The 19,829-nt window shown below is 35.5% G+C and overlaps 1 protein-coding gene and 1 long non-coding RNA gene across 4 annotated transcripts in view; one reads left to right on the plus strand and one right to left on the minus strand.

Annotated features, from left to right (window-relative positions):
• Window positions 1-19,829, minus strand: part of LOC144368108 (uncharacterized) — a 138,973-nt gene that overhangs the window by 71,650 nt on the left and 47,494 nt on the right. For all 3 annotated transcript variants that reach the window (XR_013427883.1, XR_013427884.1, XR_013427882.1), the window contains exon 3: window positions 15,458-15,503. This is a non-coding gene — a long non-coding RNA (uncharacterized LOC144368108). The remainder of the gene's footprint in view (window positions 1-15,457; window positions 15,504-19,829) is intronic.
• Window positions 3,188-19,829, plus strand: part of LOC101963091 (calcium-activated chloride channel regulator 4) — a 41,271-nt gene continuing 24,629 nt past the window's right edge. Inside the window, 8 exon segments of the mRNA XM_078026650.1 lie at window positions 3,188-3,346; window positions 4,632-4,691; window positions 4,693-4,773; window positions 4,911-5,058; window positions 14,366-14,474; window positions 16,147-16,324; window positions 16,636-16,854; window positions 18,917-19,144. Of these exon segments, the coding sequence (XP_077882776.1) occupies window positions 3,188-3,346; window positions 4,632-4,691; window positions 4,693-4,773; window positions 4,911-5,058; window positions 14,366-14,474; window positions 16,147-16,324; window positions 16,636-16,854; window positions 18,917-19,144 (1,182 nt within the window).

Consider the following 19,829-nt stretch of genomic DNA (forward strand, 5'->3'; position numbering starts at 1 on the left):
CTTTGCTTTCTATATTTGCTTATGTAGCTCTTTGTCAAAATAATCTTTTGCTACCTGTATTTGCTCTGATATATCATCCTTTAATTCATGAAACATTTTATTTATGTATATTTTGCAATCCCTCTCTGTAATTCCTTCTGCTGTGCTGGCCATTGATTCTAATTCTTGATTTGTTTGGGGCACTTTACTGTATTTTCATGTTACTCATGTGTCTTCCCTTCCAGCAGTGTGGAACTGTGGAGTTAACATTTTTACCTTATAGGCTTATAGTGCCCCTTTAGGGTTCCAATGCCTCTCCTTTGGGGGACAGGACAATGTTAACAGATCCCAATATAAACAAATATACAACCTAAAAACAAATAGTTGCTATTAAGACATTTACAGTTTGGTCACATGTGCAGAATTGGTAAATTTAATTATTATCTACAATATAATCAGTAGGCTTGTAAAAGGGTTTACAGTTTCTGACAGTGAACAAAGAACCAGGAGTTAGGTGTAGGATGATATGCTGAGGAGGAAGGAGGTGAGGGTATAAAGTTTTTATATCTTAGGAAGTGCGAAAGAGAAATCTAAAGAAAAAAGTTAGTAACAGGAGAATAGAGAGGAAGTACTTTTGGTAGCCAAGTAAATGGGAAGTCAGTATAGTACATAAAACAAACACATATATATAAAATAGAAAATAATAAAATAGTAAAAATTGGAGGAAAAAATAGAACATACAACACAACTGTAATATACCATTCAGACATCCCAGTCCTCAAAATTCTAATTCATGTTAAATACTTGATTTCACATATGTTGGGGATGTGAGAGAAGGAGAATAGACAGGGAGAAGAAGAAAAAACATCTTGAAGGAAGAAACAAGGATTGTTTTGGTTGGAGATCAGTGTCTTTCCTGCTTCCCTTCTCATCTAATAGGTGGGGTAGTTTGTTGTTAGCTGGTATCTCCACCCTTTGGATGGTAAAGGTAACCAGGGTTGGAGGGGTTGGTCCTGGGTGAAGGGCATCTGGAAGTGGGTTGTGGACCCACCAGTCCCCAAAGGGAGACTACACCTCAAGGATCTCTTTTTGGGCCTGCTCATATGATGTGAGAGCCTTATTTTTTCTCCTTATCTCTCCTGAAGACCTCCTAGTTCTTGGTCTCTATGTTAGCATCTAAACTGTATCACACTCACCCTCTACCTTACTAGTTCCTAATAAGGGCCCTTTCTCTCCAGGAATCTTGTTTGTGGTACTTTGGGCTTACTGTGCACCTGCCACTACAAGTTATTTTGTGTTGGTTGTCACTGTGTCAGGGCAGCAGCTGCTGGAGAGAGGGGGGAGTTAGAAACTGGATATCTGGCCAACCAAGTTGGAGGTGGCTGCTTTCAGCAATGATGTGTTGGGTCTGGTGGGGGGAGCCAGGCAATGGTGTTTGAGGATATGTTCAGAGAGGAGCTCTGTGGCATGCAGTGTGTGGCTGTTGGCTGTCTTCAGAGCCTGTTTTAAAGTTCCCAGGTGCAGGTGTTGAACCACGATGCAAAGAAAAGACCACCGACTCCAAAACCAAATTAAAGCAAGCTTATATTGTACACACCGAGAGAGCTGCCAGCAGCTGCCTTACCTGGGAAAACGGGCAGAGAACAGCAGCTGGTCTGATAACAAGGAAGTTTTTATAACACAAAAAGTTACAAAAAGGGAGGTGTCTTGGGAATTTACAGCTTAACTGGGTTCAGGCAAGTGTAATACAAGGGCAGATAGTAGGTTTATGATCTACATTGTTTTAGTAGGTTTATGGTCTACATTGTTTTAGTAGGTTTATGATCTACATTGTTTTAGTAGGTTTATGATCTACATTGTTTAACATCTTAAGGTAGGGAGCAAACTCAGATTCCAACATCAAAGTTAATGAGAAGCAGCTGGGATTTCAGGGAGGGTTGTTATCTGGTCAAGGAGAATCGGGTACAGGTAAGTTCAAAGCATGGGCAAGAATCCCATGCAAGTTTTTAAAACATCAAATTATGGTCAGGCCAAAGATAAATCTTAATATTTTAGAGTAAAACAGAAATAAACTTTTCATGACTTTGTGATGAGAGGGCTTTCAATCTTCAAATGAAATCAGGATGGGTTCACCACAGTCAGACTACTGCATGTAGGGGACTATCTCTATTGCTGCAGAGTCCCAAGATGGAGGAGACCAGGGGAGCCCCACATTAGTAGATGGGGATCCACACAGGAGGATCCAGCTGCCTTACCTGGGAAAACAGGGGCAGAGAACAGCAGCTGGTCTACTAATGCCGCCAGAATTCCCGCATGTGGGTAGCTTCCAGGTGTCCTGCATGGGAGCAGCGTCCAGGATTTCTGTTCAGGTGAGTGGCCAAAAGTTCTGCATGGGTGGTGATGTCAATGGTCCTGATGTGGGCGAGTATTTGGGAGACCTATTCTGATGCTGAGGCCTGGAGCTGTGATTCCTGCGCAGGAGCAGGAATATCCCTCACAGAGAAGCAGTATTCTCTCTACTTGAGTCCCAGGTCACAGAGGGAGACAGAATGATGCCTCCCCCTGGCCCACCATCTTGGATCTCCTCTAGGTGTTTTTGATATACTTGGATAAAAACAAATGATTTCCATCCTTTAATGGACAAGATTTTTTTAATCACTTTATCAAATATTTAATTTATAAAAGTCTTTAAGATATTTAATTTGGGTTTCAAATCTATTTTACCTAATTTGGGATTATTTACATCTAATGATCTAATATTCTCTTCCATTGTTAACACCATTATTCCTAGATGATAAATAATTAAGAAAATTCAGTTGCTCTATAGCACTGAAGAATAGCACTAGCATTTCAGTGTCTACTCATTTTATTATGAGTTTTTATGAATTTTCACATTCCACTCTACATAAAATATAGCCTATGTCTATATAGGAAATTAACCAAAATTAGGGATAAAAATGTCTCAAGTGGAAAATGTGTAGTGCACTTTATCGAATGATATGACTTTTATTATGATTCTTGATCACCTTTACAGTAACATACAATAAAACTGCCATGTAAATTGAAGTCAAATATCTTCTCATACATGTAATATTGACCTTTAAACAGTCAACATCTCATAATAAGCAAACACTGATAATTTTTAGAGGTATATATAGACAGACAGAGACAAAGTCAAAGAAGCCTTTTGAATAACCAGAAAGGAACAATGGGGTTATTCAGAGGTTTGGTCTCCTTCTTAGTTATATTCCTGATACAGAGGTCAAAAACTTCCCTTGTGAGGCTGAACGACAATGGATATGAAGGCCTTGTCATTGCTATAGATTCTGGTGTGCCAGAAGATGGAAAATTAATTGAAAAAATAAAGGTAAGATTGATGGAATTCCTTTTGCTTGCATCATGAAAAAGAAAAAAATCATAATTATAGTGAATAATTATTATGGAAACTCTGAAATCTCCAGAAAATTTAAAAGCAACATGGTGCAGTGGGGACAATGTTGGAAAGGATAAAAAAAGATGGAGGTTCCAGATGGGATTCTCAACACAATATTTTAAATAAAGCACAGGTCCCACCTGATCCTTAGTTTCCTCATTTGTAAATTAGTAGTTGGATTTATCTGCTCTTTAATAAGTATTTATTGAATGCTTATGTTATGCTAGAGGAAAGAGCAGTGAATGAAAGAAAAAAGTCTCTGGTCTCATGGAGAATGGAAGAGAGATCTAAATAATAAAAATGAGTAAATTAACAGATCAGATATTAGCAGGTTGCTATGGAATACACTAAATCAAGAAAGGGGGTATAGAGTTGGGTGGGGCTGCAATCAGGGGAGGATATTCTTTTAAGTAGGATAGTCAGGGCAGACCTCACTGATAAAGTAACATCTCAGCAGAGTCCGATGCAAGAGCCCACTGACAACCTGTAGGTTGGGCACAGTGGTAGGTGACAGCATGCTTGCTGTGACAAAAGAAATGATGTGGATGAACAGGAGGAAGCATGGGGCTAGCTGATGTTGGAGAGGAAGCAGGGCTCAGACCACTGGAAAGATGTGGTTTCTACTCTGAGATGAGAATCAATGGAAGGGTTTATGCAGAGGTGGTGTGCACTATCCTACATGTCCTAGGATCTTTCTAACTGCAGTGTGGAGAAAATGGTGGAGGGTTTTCACTTGTCACTCTATCTGTACAAATGCTATTGCAGCATTGAAGTTTAAGGTACTTACTAATTCGTTATATCTTTATGGCAACCATAAAGATAGGTGTGTAGCAATGGTCCATTAAAGAGGTGAGGAAACTGAACTTCAGAACACTATATAAATCAACCAGAAAGTACTAACACCAGTACTGGGACCAAAAAGATTATTCCAAAGTCCATTCATGTGCATATTCATATTAATTGGTTCTTCTAAACACCAAACATAAGCAGTTGCCTTTTAGGATAAGAGAACAGAAGACTGAGAAGCCTTTCAATGTGCAGGACAAAGCAATAGTTTGAATCTAACAGGTTGCACCAATGGTACAGTGGGTGGAGACAATGTTCATCAGGCAGGTGCTTTTGTGTTGACAGGTACAAAGGGGATGTCAGAGATAAGCTCTGCTCCGTCAGTTCATTCTCACTCAGCCACACTCACAACATTTTTTTCATTTGATAACAGGACATGGTTACTACAGCATCTATGTACCTATTTGAAGCCACAGAAAAAAGATTTTTTTTCAAAAAATGTATCTATATTAATTCCTGAGAATTGGAAGGAAAATCCTCAGTATAGAAGGCCGACACATGAGACCTACAAACACGTAATTGTCCAAAGTCTTCTCTTAAGTGCTTTCTGCTGCTTTCTAATTTTAACCTCAATTCACTGTTTCATGGTTTTTCAGATTTAATATTATAATTTCTATTTATGATGTTTTAATAAATTTTTAAACATTCTCAGGCCGATGTTAGAGTTGCAGCACCAGCCCTCCCAGGCAGAGATAAACCTTACACCAGGCAATTCACAGAGTTTGGGGAAAAAGGAGAATATACTCATTTTACCCCTGACTTTATACTAGGAAGAAAACACAATGAGTATGGACCATCAGGTAGTAAATGTGGAGAAACATCTCATTTTAAACAAGCATCTCTGTTCCCAGATTTAGTGAACAGGCCTTAGAGAAGAAGTCTCAAGGTTCAAATCCTGACTCCTCTGTTTATTAGCTATGTGTAAACTTAAACAAAGGACCTTTTTGTGCTTATTCATGGTAAAATGGTGAATAGTTAAGTTTCTACCTTGTAGAAATTTTATTAACATTAAAATAGAGAATTCATGTAAATGTACATAATACAGTATCAATAATGTATTCAGAAATTTGGACAGAGAGCATGATTAATAAATGTTTTCTTAAGGCATAATTTTTAGATTTCAATTTTCTAGTTATCCACATGTGGTTATTAACAATCATATGTAAGTTCCATGGAAAACAGAGGCAAAATAAGCTGGAGACAGTCATCATGCCACTTTTTGATCAAGAGAAAAATCCATAGGCTGTTAGTTGCTGATATTATTATCTAAATTATTTGCTTGTATTAGATGAAATTGTCTATAGTTGATCATTTGGACCTATTGAAATGGAAATTTCACTCATTCAATCTAAATATTAAGATCATTTGTTCAGAGAAATGAAAGAAATTATTTTACAGATAAAAATGCAAATCACTGTTAAAGGAGAGTCCAGTTCACATGTCACTATTCAATGAAAACTTTCATGCAATCCCATGCCCCAGAATTGCCTCTCCCTCTCCTATTGTCAGTTCAGTGAACGATCATTAATCCCTGTCTCTACCAACATAGCCAGTTCTAGTCGTCAATTTCTGTATCAGTTCCCCCTCTCCAACCTTGAAATCTCCATCATTCCCTCAATCCCAATCTTACCTCTCTCCCATGTGTTATCCTGACTAGAATTGCTTTCCTTGGTCCCTCTAATTCTTTGCATCTGTGTAGCTGTACTTTCTTTCCTGTCATGTATAGCAAACTCAGTCACTTCAACCATAAATACAAATAGTTTGATTCCCCCCACTAACTCTTATCCTTAGCTTTGATTCAACTTATGAAGTCTCCTGTACTGAATGATCCAGTCTCTCTTTTGGCTTCTATGTTTCTCAGGTTGTTCAAGAAAATTACAAAACCAATTGACATCATTACAAATACACATTTTCTAAACTCATTGATGCCATCAAAGGTACTCCAAAAACTTTTACTTGACTTTTCTCAGCTCCCTTTCTCATTTCCCATAGCAACTGTTTTAAAGCTTTTACCATTTTTTCTCAAGATAACTAGCCACTCTTCTCACTCCCATAAATCAACAGATGTCTTTATGAAGCAAACTGAAGCCCCTACCTTTTCCTTTCTACATTATAACTCATGTCCCCTAGCACCTCTCTTCAACTCTGCCTATCATAGAAGAGAATTTTCTCCAATTTTTCAATGCCTCTGTCCCTTCTCAAGCTCTTGTTCTTCTCTCAACTCCCCCGCCATAGCTCTATCGTATGATTGACATAAATGTCCCCTCTTCCTCTTAGAAACTTCTGCATATATACTATATATGTTTCTTTAAAAAAATTCATATTCTTCAAAACTATGCCCTAAAAACAAAAAGATTTGTTTTAAAAAATAGACTCAGAAAATGATTCCTGATTCGAGAAACTTTTGGAACTTTGTAAAAATAACAATTAAAAAAACAATAATAATAGATACTTAGAGAGATGACTTTACCCACCTATGTAATGACTCAGTATTGTTGCCACAGCAGTTATTAAACAGACAGACAGACAGACAGACACACACACACACACACACACACACATACACACACACAGAGAGAGAGAGAGAGAGAGAGAGAGAGAGAGAGAGAGAGAGAGAGAAAAGCTATTTAAAGAATGAAAATGCCAGGCAGCTACCTCAGGAGGCTGAGGCAGGAGGATTTCTTCAGTCCAGGATCTCAACGCCAGCCTAAGCAACATAATGAAATCTGTTGAAAATTTAAAAAAAAAAAAAAAGAATCAGAGAAAGAGAAAGGGAGAAGGAAAATCTGTGACAAGGTAGAGGAATCTGCCCTCAGCTGAGAATGATGTAACCTAAGCTAAGAGTATACCCTGGGTAAAAAGAGCCACTGTTACAGGCAATTTAAAATTTTCTTATAATTCCTATCATAGTGGTTTTTCCTCCATGCAGGGTTATAATTCTAGACCCAATAGTTTTTGTTCAAGAAAACTTTATCCAGTGTTACTAAATTTTAACCTGTAAGAATAATTTAAAGTATGTAGATATTATGTTAACAAGCAGATTTCAACCAACTAGGTCAGAGGTGAGCCTGAGATTTACATTTTTTTAAAATTTATATATGACAACGGAAGGCATTATAATTCTTATTATACATATAGAGTACAATTTTTTCATATCTCTGGTTGTATACACAGTATATTCACACCAATTCATGTCTTCATAGCTGTACTTTGAATAATAATGATCATCACATTTCACCATTATTAATAATCCCATGATCCCTCCATTCCCTTCCAATCCCTCTGCCCTATCTAGAGTTCTGTCTATTCCTCCCATGCTCCCTCTCCCTATCCCACTATGAAACAGCCTCCTTATATCAAAGAAAACGTTCAGCATTTGTTTCTTGGGATTGGCTAACTTCACTTAGCATTATCTTCTCTAACTCCATCCATTTACCTGCAAATGCCATGATTTTATTCTCTTTTATTGATGAGTAATATTTCATTGTGAATATATGCCACATTTTTTATCCATTCATCTATTGAAGGACATCTAGGTTGGTTCCACAGTTTAGCTATTGTGAATTGTGTTGCTATAAACACTGATGTGGCTGTGTCCCTGTAGTATGATGTTTTTAAGTCCTTTGAGTATAGATTGAGATATCTGGGTCAAATGGTGGTTCCATTCCCAATTTTCCAAGAAGTCTTCATACAAGTCTCCATACTTCCAAGCTTTCCATATTGGCTTCGCCAATTTGCAGTCCCACCAGCGGTGTATGAGTGTACCTTTTTCCCCACATCCTCGTCAACACTTATTGTTGTTTGTCTTCATAATAGCTGCCATTCTGATTGGAATGAGATAAAATCTTAGAGTGGTTTTGATTTGTATTACTCTAATTGCTAGTGATGATGAATATTTTTTTCATATATTTGTTGATTGATTGTATATCATCTTCTGAGAAGTGTCAGTTCACGTCCTTGGCCCATTTATTGATTGGGTTATTTTTTTTTTGGTTTTTTTTTTTTTGGTGTTTAACGTTTTGAGTTCTTTATATACCCTAGAGATTAGTGCTCTATCTGATGTGTAAGGAGTAAAGATTTGCTCCTAAGATGTAGGCTCTCTGTTCACCTCACAGATTGTTTCTTTTGCTTAGAAGAAACTTTTTAGTTTGAGTCCATCCCATTTATTGATTCTTGATTTTAATTCTTGCGCCACAGGAGTCTTATTAAGGAAGTTGGGGCCTAATCCCACATGATGGAGATTAGGGTCTACTTTTTCTTCTATTAGATGCAGGGTCTCTGGTTTAATTCCTAGGTCCTTGATCTACTTTGAGTTGAGTGTTGTGCATGGTGAATGATAGGGGTTTAATTTCATTTTGTTGCATATTGATATCCAGTTTTCCCAGCACCATTTGTTGAAGATACTATCGTTTCTCCAATTCATGCTCTTGGCCTTTGTCTAATATAAGATAATTGTAATTTTGTGTTTTAGTCTCCGTCCTCTATTCTGTATCATTGTTCTACCAGTCTGTTTTGGTGCCAATACCATTCTGTTTTTGTTACTATTGCTCTGTAGTATGGTTTAAGGTCTGGTATAGTGATGCCACTCTTCCTGCTAAGGATTGCTTTAGCTATTCTGGGTCTCTTATTTTTCCAAATGAATTTCATTATTGCTTTTTCTATTTCTATGAGGAATGTCAATGGGATTTTGATCAGAATTGCATTAAATCTGTATAGTGCTTTTGGAAGTATGGTCATTTTGATAATATTAATTCTGCCCACCCAAGAGCAAGGTAGATCTTTCCATTTTCTAAGGTCTTCTTTGATTTCTTTCCTTAGGGTTCTGAAATTTTCATTATATACATCTTTCACCTCTTTTGTTAAGTTGATTCCCAAGTATTTTTTTTTTTTGAGGCTATTGGAAACGGGAGAGTTTTCCTCATTTCCCTTTCTGAGGATTTGTCACTGATATACAGAAATGCCTTTGATTTATGGGTGTTGATTTTATACCCTGCTACTTTGCTGAATTCATTTACTAGTTCCTGAAATTTCCTGTTGGAACTTTTAGGATCTTTTAGGTATAGAATCATATCATTGGCAAATAGTGCCAATTTGAGTTCTTCTTTTCCTATGTGTATCCCTTTAATTTCTTTCATCTGTCCAATTGCTCTGGCCAGTGTTTCAAGAACTCTGTTAAATAGAAGTAGTAAAAGAGGGCATCCCTGTCTTTTTCCAGTTTTTAGAGGGAATGCCTTCAATTTTTCTCCATTTAGAATTATGTTGGCCTGGGGCTTAGCATAGATAGCCTATATGATGTTGAGATATGTTCCTGTTATCCCTAGTTTTCTAGTGTTTTGAACATGAATGAGTGTTATATTTTGTCAAATGCTTTTTCTACATCTATTGAGATGATCATATGATTCTTATCTTTAAGTCTATTAATGTAATGAATTACATTTATTGATTTCAGTATGTTGCACCAACTTTTTTGCATCCCTGGGATGAATCTCACTTTGATCATGGTACACAATCTTTTTGATGTGTTTTGTATTCGATTTTCCAGAATTTTATTGAGAATTTTGCACCTATGTTCATTAGAGATATTGGTCTCAAGTTTTCTTTTTTTGATTTGTCTTTACCTGGTTTAGGAATCAGAGTGATATTGGCCTCATAGAATGAGTTTGGAAGTGCTGCCTCTTTTTCTATTTCCTGAAATAAATTGAAGAGTGTTGGTATTAGATCTTCTTTAAAGGTCTGGTAGAACTCAGCTATGTATCCGTTCGGTCCTGGGTTTTTCTTGGTTGTTAGACTTTTGATGGTGTCCACTATTTCGTCACTTGAAATTGATCTGTTTAAATTGTGTATATCATCCTGATTCAATTTGGGCAAATTATATGACTCTAGAAATTTTTTGATGCCTTCAATATTTTCTATTTTATTGGAGTACAAGTTTTAAAAATAATTTCTAATTATCTTCTGTATTTCTGTAGTGTCTGTTGTGATATTTCCTTTTTCATCATGTATGTTAGTGATTTGAGTTTTCTCTCTCTTTCTCTTTGATAGCATGGCTAAGGATCTGTCAATTTTATTTGTTTTTTCAAAGAACCAACTTTTTCTGTCAACATTTTCAATTGTTTCTTTTGTTTCAATTTCATTGATTTCAGCTCTGATTTTAATTATTTCCTATCTTCTACTGATTTTCATGTTGATTTATTCTTCTTTTTCTAGGGCTTTGAGCTATAATGTTAAGTCATTTATTTGTTAACTTTTTCTTCTTTTAAGGAGTAAACTTCATGCAATGAACTTTCCTCTTAGAACTGCTTTCATAGTGTCCCAGAGATTTTGATATGTTGTATCTGTGTTCTCATTCACCGATAATTTTTTTTAATCTCCTCCTTGATGTCTTCTGTAAATCATTGTTCATTCAGTAGAATATTATTTAGTCTCAAGTGTTGGAGTGGATTTTCTTTCTTTTTTTTATATTTTTAAGTTTTAGTTGGACACAATACCTTTATTTTGTTTATTTATTTTTATGTGTGCTGAGGATCAAACCCAGGGCCTTGCATGAGCTAGGTGAGCACTACCACTGAGCCACAAGCCCAGTCCCGGATTTTATTTCTTATTTTATCATTGATTTCTAATTTCATTCCATTATGATCTGATAGAATGCAGGGTAGCATCTCTCCATTTTTTATATTTGCTAAGAGTTTCTTTGTGGCATAATATATGGTCTGTTTTAGAAACGAATCCATGTGCTGCTGAGAAGAAAGTGTATTCAATTGTTGAAGGATGAAATATTCTATCTATATCAATTAAGTCTAAGTTATTGATTGTATTATTGAGTTCTAGTGTTTCTTTGTTCAGCTTTTGTTTGGGAGATCTATCTAGTGATGAAAGAGGTGTGTTAAAGTCACCTAAATTATTGTGTTGTGGTCTATTTGATTCTTGAACATAGTAGATGCTCCATTGTTTGGAGCATATGTATATTTATAATTGTTAAGTCTTATTGGTGTATGGTTCCCTTGCACAATATGAAGTGTTCTTTTTTATCCTTTTTCATTGACTTTAGTTGAAGTTTACTTTATTTGATAAGAGGATAGAAACCCCTGCTTCCATAGTCTATGTCAGTCTATGTGAGTGGTATGATTTTTCCCAACCCTTCACCTTCTGTCTGTCGAAGTCTTTTTCTATGAGATGAGTCTCTTGGAGGCAGGATATTGTTGGGTGTTTTTTTTTAATCCAATCTGTTAGTCTATGTCTTTTGATTGGTGAGTTTAGGCCATTAACATTCAGGGTTATTATTGAGACATGATTTGTATCCCCATTTTTGTTTATTTTTGGTATTTAATGTGTCTTGGTTTCTTCTCTGATTAGATTTTCCTTTAATGTAATTCCTCCCTCTGCTGATTTTCATCACTGTTTTTCATTTCCTCTTCTTGGAATACTTTGCTGAGAATGTTCTGTAGTGCAGGCTTTCTAGTTGTCAATTCTTTTAACTTTTTCTTATCATGGAAGGTTTTTATTTCATCATCAAATCTAAAACTTAGTTATAAGATTCTTGGTTGGCATCCATTTTTCTTTCAGAGCTTGGTATATGTTGTTTCATAATCTCCTGGCTTTGAAGGTCTGGGTTGAAAAATCTGCTGAGATATGAACTGGTGTCCCCCTATATGTGATTTGAGTGCTCTCTCTTAAAAGATTCTATCTTTATTCTGTATGCTAGGCATTTTCATTATAATGTGCCTTGATGTAGATCTGTTGTAATTTTGTACATTTGGTGTCCTGTAAGCCTCTTGTATTTGGCTTGCCAATTCGTTCATTCTTCATATTTGGGATATTTTCTGGTATTATCTCATTGAAGAGATTGTGCATTCCTTTGGTTTGAAACTCTGTTCTTCTATACCAACTCTTAGATTTGCTCTTTTGTTGCTGTCCCATAATTCTTGGACATTCTGTTCATGGTTTCTAATTATCTTCACTATGTGATCAACTTTATTTTCCAGATTGTATAAGTTATCTTTCTTCCAAGTGATCTAGTCTATGTTATGCTTTCTATTGAGTTTTTTATTTGATTTATTGTATCCTTCATTTCAAAGATTCCTGACTGGTTGTTTTTCAGAGTCTCTACCTCTCTCTCGAAGTAATCTTTTGCTACCTGTATTTGCTCTCTTATCTCATTGGTGGAATGATCAATTTTTGCCTGTATTTGCTCATTTAGGTCATTTTTTAATTCACAGATCATTTTAATTATGAACCTTCTGTACTCCTTCTCTGACATTTCATCAACTTCACTGTCTGTGAGTTCTGTTATTATAGTGTCCTGGTTTGTTTGGGGCACTTTCCTCCCTTGTTTTTATATGCTGTCTATGTGTCTTCCTTTCTTGAAGTGTGGATCTAAGATAGTGCATTTTCTTTCCTATATTCCATGCAGATTGTCTGTACCTCACTTTGATGTTAGGCTTCCAGATTCTCCTGATGTCCCTCCATGAATGCTACTACATCCTGTATCTGGGTCCTGTGGAAGTTAGTGTGGGTAATCTAGGCTTCTGGGCTTGACCTCCCTCTATGGTCTGCTGGTCAGAAGGGGTGGTCCTTCACCAGAGGCTAGGCTCTGGTGGGTGTCTGCCCTGCCAGGGGAGGAATGGACAGGGCCTGCTGTGAGCCTGGGACCCGTACAGGTTGGTATGGGTGGATCTGGGCCAGGGCTTGACCTCCTGAGGTGAGATTTTCATTTCTACTAAGCTCCCAGGAGATGTTCATCCTGATGATTCAAAATGATATTTTGAGTAGCAAGGACAAAATGAAAAAACATGAACTCTGTATAATACTGATATTTTCACCTGTTTTCATATCTCTTGTGGTAAATTTATAATACAAAAGCATACTTCATAACAGAACAGACTATATTTCTGACCCCTCCTTTTTTATCTCCATTTTCTCAGAAGTTTTGTTTTCTTTTGCTGTTTTTTCCAGGGGTGGGGGGTGAGGGGCTGGCTGGTTGGGTATTTTTGTTGTGGGGGGGGTTTGTTGGTTTTTTTTTTTTTTTTTGGTTCTAGGTATTTAACCCAGGGTTGCTTTGCCACTGAGCTACAACTCCAGTCCCTTTATATTTTTATTTTGAGACAAGGTCTAAGTTGCTAAGGGTCTTACTAAGTTGCTGAGGCTGGGTTTGAACTTGTGATCCTCCTGCCTCAAATTCACAAGTCTTTAGGGTTATAGGCATGGGACACTGTACCCAGATCCTGAGAAGTTTTTTACTTATCATGGCTAATGCAAAATTCCCCTCACTTGTTTTCCTTCCTGCAACTTACACTGTTGATTTATTTATATCTTTCCATCCACTGAGTTCTTTAGGGAAAAAAAGGTTTGAATTTTCTCATCTCTAAGCAGTTCCAAGCCAAGGACTGTGTCTTACTTTGAATGAATCATTTTATTTCCATATCACTGTAATTATATATAATCTATAGTAGAGTCTATCCATCTTTTTATCATCTTTACTCATGTAATTGAACCTTCTTACGCAATTTTTCCTAATGTCCCTTATGACATTTTACTGTCCCAGAAACACTATATAACTATTTACACTGTTAGCATTGGACTTAGGATCCTGAGACTCACATCATTGTAATATCTGACTTTTTACCCCCAAGAACAAATTTTTGCCCCATTAAAAACATTACTATTCCCTTGAGAATGCATTTTAGTATAAGAAATTGTGGCATAGAAAAATAATTTGTTCAAGAACACAATTAAAAGTGGGCAACAAAATTTAGATGAATAAAATAATAAATGAATAATTAGGTGGATAGATATATAAAGATAAATAATGCAAAAAGAATGTTGTCTTTCCTGACCTGAACAAACTTACAAACTATGTTGTAAATGTTAGTCTCTCCTAATATATAGCTACAAATGCCTGAAGAACAATCTTTTGAGGTCCATGCAAATACTCAAAAAATGTTTTCTTTATCAAACTTGTGTAATTAAAAATAGTGATATGCTGTATTTTGTAATAAACTGTAATGTCATATGATATACTATATAAAAACATTAAATGTTGACAGTTAAATATTTAACAGAAAAAACTGTCACCTGATATAACTGTATATTTGAAATGTTTTCCCACAGGTAAAGAGTTTGTCCATGAGTGGGCCTATCTCCGCTGGGGAGTGTTTGATGAGTACAATGAAGAGAAGCCTTACTACTTCTCCAAGTCAAAAAAAATTGAAGCAACAAGGCATGGATACTCAAATTCTTTGATGACCTGAGGCTTTTAACTGGTCTTATTTTCCTTTCTCTGACTTTTTTCAAATGACATTCATGTTTGCCCCAATATATAATAATTGATGTTTTTATTTCTTAAAATAACTTATATGTAATGTAATTATATGTATATATAACATATATATAATAATTGATGTTTTATTTCTTAAAATAACATATATATAATAAGTTATTTTAAGAAATAAAAACATCTGTGTACTTGTGTATATATATATATATATATATGTGTGTGTGTGTGTGTGTGTGTGTGTGTGTGTGTGTGTATGTATGTGTGTGTGCCTATATATATAGTTTAAAGCAGCTGATTGTCTAATTAAAGTTCACATAACTTCCAGAGCATTTATAGACAATTTGACATAATTTACACCTGTCTACCATAGCTGCCAGAACTCAGACTGAAGTTGTACACTAGATAGATAGATTTACCATATGTTGGGAGATCAAAATTATTCCTATTATATAAGAATAAATAAAAATGGTTAAGTACTGCTAAATGTGGACTGAGTTAGAAGCCAAACAGCTTTCAGGAGCCAAACAGGAACTTCTTAGGTATTTATAAAGGTCATTTTAGAACTTCAACCTAGCATCATAGGTAATAATAGCCTATCCTCTTGATTTTTATATTGATAGAGCAAAATGATTGGGGGAATCCTCTTAAAATTGGCTGCCATCAACTTCATGAATGTCATATGTCTTCCTGGGGCTATGGATTTATCATAATGAACAAACTGAAAGGTACAGGATTTCAACAAAGACCTTTCCTCTGCCCCATATCAATTTTCAGGGGAATATTTTTTAAAGTATTACATTGATTACATTTGTTTATGTCATATTCCTCCTAAATATCTAGTTCCTGCTGCAGAATATTCATCATGATTGTTCATAAAGATCCACCAAGTTTTGGGCAATGGAAGCATACATACTTAAGATACTCACTAAATGACAATGAAATCCAGTTATCATTTTCGATTTGAACTGGAGCCTATGGAAAAAATGAGATACAGTTACATCCCAGTATATTTGCTATAATCACTGCCACTTGTGGCTGATTCCATGCAATGAAACATGTGTCTAAAATTCCTCCATAATTTTTTATTGTATCATCCTTCTTGACAGCACCTCACTGTCTGCTCACAGTCACATTTCCCTTTGGATAAAAATTCTCCTTGAATAATCAAAGCATTTGGGGCTATGTCATTACATATCCTTCTGTAGAAGTCTCTTTTTAAAAGAAATCTACAAAGAACTTAAAATTAAGGTAATATCCAGAGTGATTGGTTTTCTAATTCCCTCATCCAGGTGCCTGCACTTACCAATATAAGGCCAGCAGGAAGAGATCTGAGAGAGGGGAACTTCTAGCCATTAGTGCAAACAAGACAGCAGCAACTAATCCCACAAAGAACTCAGCCTTTTCATCTATCAGGAAGTCCCACCAAACATTTCCCTCTGCAATATTTAGAAAATAGATAATTGCTTTGATAGGAACTTTAATGCTTGATAGCAAAATAGGATGTATACAGTATAAAATAAGAAGAAAAACTGTGATCATCATAAATACAACCTCTAAAGATTTTTTTAAGCTAATGCCTAAATTGCCTCAAAAATTAATTGTCAAATATTCTCAGGTGTTCCACAGGTATCACTGGCAGAAACAGAGTTTGTATGTGTCAAGGAGACAATTGTTTAAATAGATCATGTAGAATTAATTCTACAACAAAATTGTATGAAAAGAACTGTCAATTCTTACCTGATAAAATCCAAACAGAAAAGGCATCCATAATGTTTATGCAAAGTATTGATTCTGTAAGTATGCCAATACTTAAAATATTATAAGAATTTATAATCAAAGAATATATATTTTAAAAACATCTCTACAGGTGTAATAAGGGATTAAATGTATTAGTATTAATAAAAAGTTCTTTTAACATTGATGGGCACATGATAAGCTCTTGGTTTTAGTTATTATCATTATAATTATTGAAAATGTACCTTATAATTTTGATTGAATGAGTCATATTTTATTCAAAAAACAAAATTGCCTAAGAGATTGATATTTGGGTGGTTTACAGATTTTCAAATGCATAAAATATTTTTTCATTATATTAACCTCCCAGGTTGTTGAATTCTGTAATGCAAAAAACCATAACCAAGAAGCTCCAAGCCTACACAATATAAAGTGCAATTTCAGAAGTACATGGGAAGAAATCAGCAATTCTGAGGATTTTAAAAACACTGTGCCTATGGTGGCACTGCCCCCTCCACCTGCCTTCTCATTGCTGAGGATCAGTGAAAGAATTGTGTGTTTAGTTCTTGATAAGTCTGAAAACATGAAGGTAAGTTTCGTAAGATTGTATAGATAAGAACCCTCTGAGCTCTTCCTGTACCTGGTTATTCTAAATTCACAATGACAGAAAGTGACACTAATTTCTGTAGTAAGGACCTCAAGAAGGACAGTAAAATATTTTATTGAAGGAAAGTTGCCAACAGAGTTAAACAGGCCAAACTGAAATATTCCTTTTGTTCTAGAAAAGGGTGAAGTCTTAGTATTAAGACTTTTAGGCCCTTAGTAATGTTTTAATTTAGAGACTCAGAATTATGGATTGAAATATGGAAATATTTTCTTTGATTTTTTATCTACTGGAAATAATTGAAAGACATGAAAATAAAGTGGATTAGGGGCCGCCAAACTTTATAAATCAGATTAAGGAACAAGATCAATAAGAATTCTTAATGCAGCTTTATCTGATGTGTACCACCTATATAAATGATTTATGTTCAGAGAACCAAGTAAAATTCATCACCATGAAAAATAAATGGCAATATCCAACCAGTAATTTCTACATTCAGTAAATAGTAGGTATTTGTGCTAGACTTTAAGAATAGAGATCCATGTACTTGAGGAGTGTCTAGTTGAATACATAACATTTTCTCACTCTTTCTTTTTTAGCAGGTTAACTCAGACTCATCCTTCAAAATTTGGTAAATATGTTCTCCAGGAGTAGATGGACTAAGGGTCCTTCTGATGGTCTCCATATATTATGTTGATATCAGACACAACATCTCTCCTAAGACTACGTTTTAGTCACTTTTATTTTCATGGCTTTGACCAAAAGACCTAACAAGAACAATTGGCTGAGGAAAAGTTTATCTGGGATTCATGGTACAGAAGTTTAGTCCATAGATAGCTGGTTCCATGACTGTGGGCCAGAGGTCAGGCAGAATACCATGACAGAAGGGCACAGTGGAGGAGAGCAGCTCATCACATGGCAACAGGGAGAGGGAGCTCTGCTCACTAGGGACAAAATATAAACCCAAAGTTACACCCCCAGTGACCTACCTCCTCTAGCCATATCTACCTGCCTATAGTTACTGCTCAATTAATCCATATCTGTGATTAATGCACTGATTAGGATAAGGCTCTCAATAAATCAATCATTTCACCTCTGAAAATTCTTGCACTGTCTCATACATGACCTTTGGGGGGATACTTCATATCTAAACCATAACAGACTGGGAACTTCTCCAGGACTTGGATTCATGTCTTATTTATCTTTTTATCCTCATTCCCCAGAATAGATTAAATGCCTTTCCCTAATACATTGGGAGCTTCATGTGATATCAAAACTTTTACTGAATCATCTTTGCATCCTTATTGCCTTAGAGCAGACTTTATCACATATGGATAATCAATAAATAATTGTTGAAATGAATGGATTACAAACAAACAGATGCAATATGATGAAGTACCCAGTAGGATGGCATATTTGAGGCAGAATAGAGAATGCTAAAGATCAAAAATACATTCTTCACCAAATAGGGAAGGTATGTTTGAAAGTCAAATATATATACATCCATATGTATATATACATATTTTTTTTCCAGAGGCAAGAACTGAGTCTCTCAGGATTCATTTGAATCTCTGATAAGTTTTGCCTTTGGAGTCTAGTAATCTAGTGCCCAGCTGATTGAAAGACTCTAGTCTCTGACTGAGGTCCATCCACCACAGCATGAATTGATTCTGTGAGCTCTAGGGCAGTTTTTATCTTGAACCAGCAGGCACAGAGACTTTAAGGAGTAATAATAGAGTCTCTACAATATGCATTATCAGTCCCCAATTTCAATCCATTCCTCATCTCTCCCCATAACTAATTTGGTTGCTTAGTGACCAAGAATCATCTCTAGTTAAAGAGAGATGAGCTCCTTGATAACTACACATGTTCTGTAATATATATAACACTGTTTTTCTATTTTATTAATTGTAAAAAATTATAATTGCTTCCTTTAATAAGACCAGTTACTATTTATAGAAAAGTCTTATCAACATATTTTGTGTGATCTGTTATTATACTTTAGTCAAAACTATTTGGTTCTTTTTCCTGTGGTTTATTTTTTTAGGATTTTAACGGGCTAAATCGAATGAATCAAGCAGCCAAATATTTCCTTCTTCAAACCATTAAAAATGGATCCTGGGTAGGAATAGTTGAGTATGATATCACTGCCCAAATCAAAAGTCAGCTAGTTCAAATAATAAGCAACAATGAAAGAGGAAAGCTCTTAGAGAGCTTACCTACAGAAGCTTCAGGAGGAATTTCCATCTGCTCTGGAATTGAAGCTGCATTTCAGGTGAAAATTCTCTCTCAAAAATAGTTAGACTTCTTTAATTTGTAAGGAAACTTCTGACTTCTGTTAATTGCTACTGCACATACTTTCTGCTGTTTTTAACATAATTAAAAGCACAGCACTAAGCCCATAGAAATAAACTCAAATAATTTTTAAATGAATCATTTACTCAATGAATAAATTGTTGGGTGAATAAATGGATAAAAATTCACTTTGTGGATTTTTTCTGTCTTGTTATCATGGAAAAATCAGTGCTAAATAAATGGTTGTTAAATTAATGTTCTAAGGCAGCAAAAGTCACCAATTTTTAGGGCAACAAACAAATTACCTTGTATAACAACACTTTGGCCCAAGAATGTCCACAATATAGGATTATTATGAAGGTTAAATGAAACGATACATTTACATATTTAGAACTGTAATGCTATACTCTCAAGTAATATATGATGTTTAATAGCTGCTATTATGAATCTCACTTTTATCCAAATGGTCATCTTATACTTATAATCAATATCAGTGTCATTTTCCTTCTTAGAAATCCTCTCTGTCCCCTCAGTCTATAAAATTAAATCTGAATTTGTCTGCCTGATGTTATTCGGAGCCTTCCAGCTTCTTTTACCTTCCCAGCCTTCTTCTCAGTTCTTCCCTTCTGCTCTATGCTCCAAAATTTTACTGCACATATTGTGCT

The sequence above is a fragment of the Ictidomys tridecemlineatus genome, chromosome 11 (genome assembly GCF_052094955.1).
Source record: "Ictidomys tridecemlineatus isolate mIctTri1 chromosome 11, mIctTri1.hap1, whole genome shotgun sequence".
NCBI classification, from domain to species: Eukaryota; Metazoa; Chordata; class Mammalia; order Rodentia; family Sciuridae; genus Ictidomys; species Ictidomys tridecemlineatus.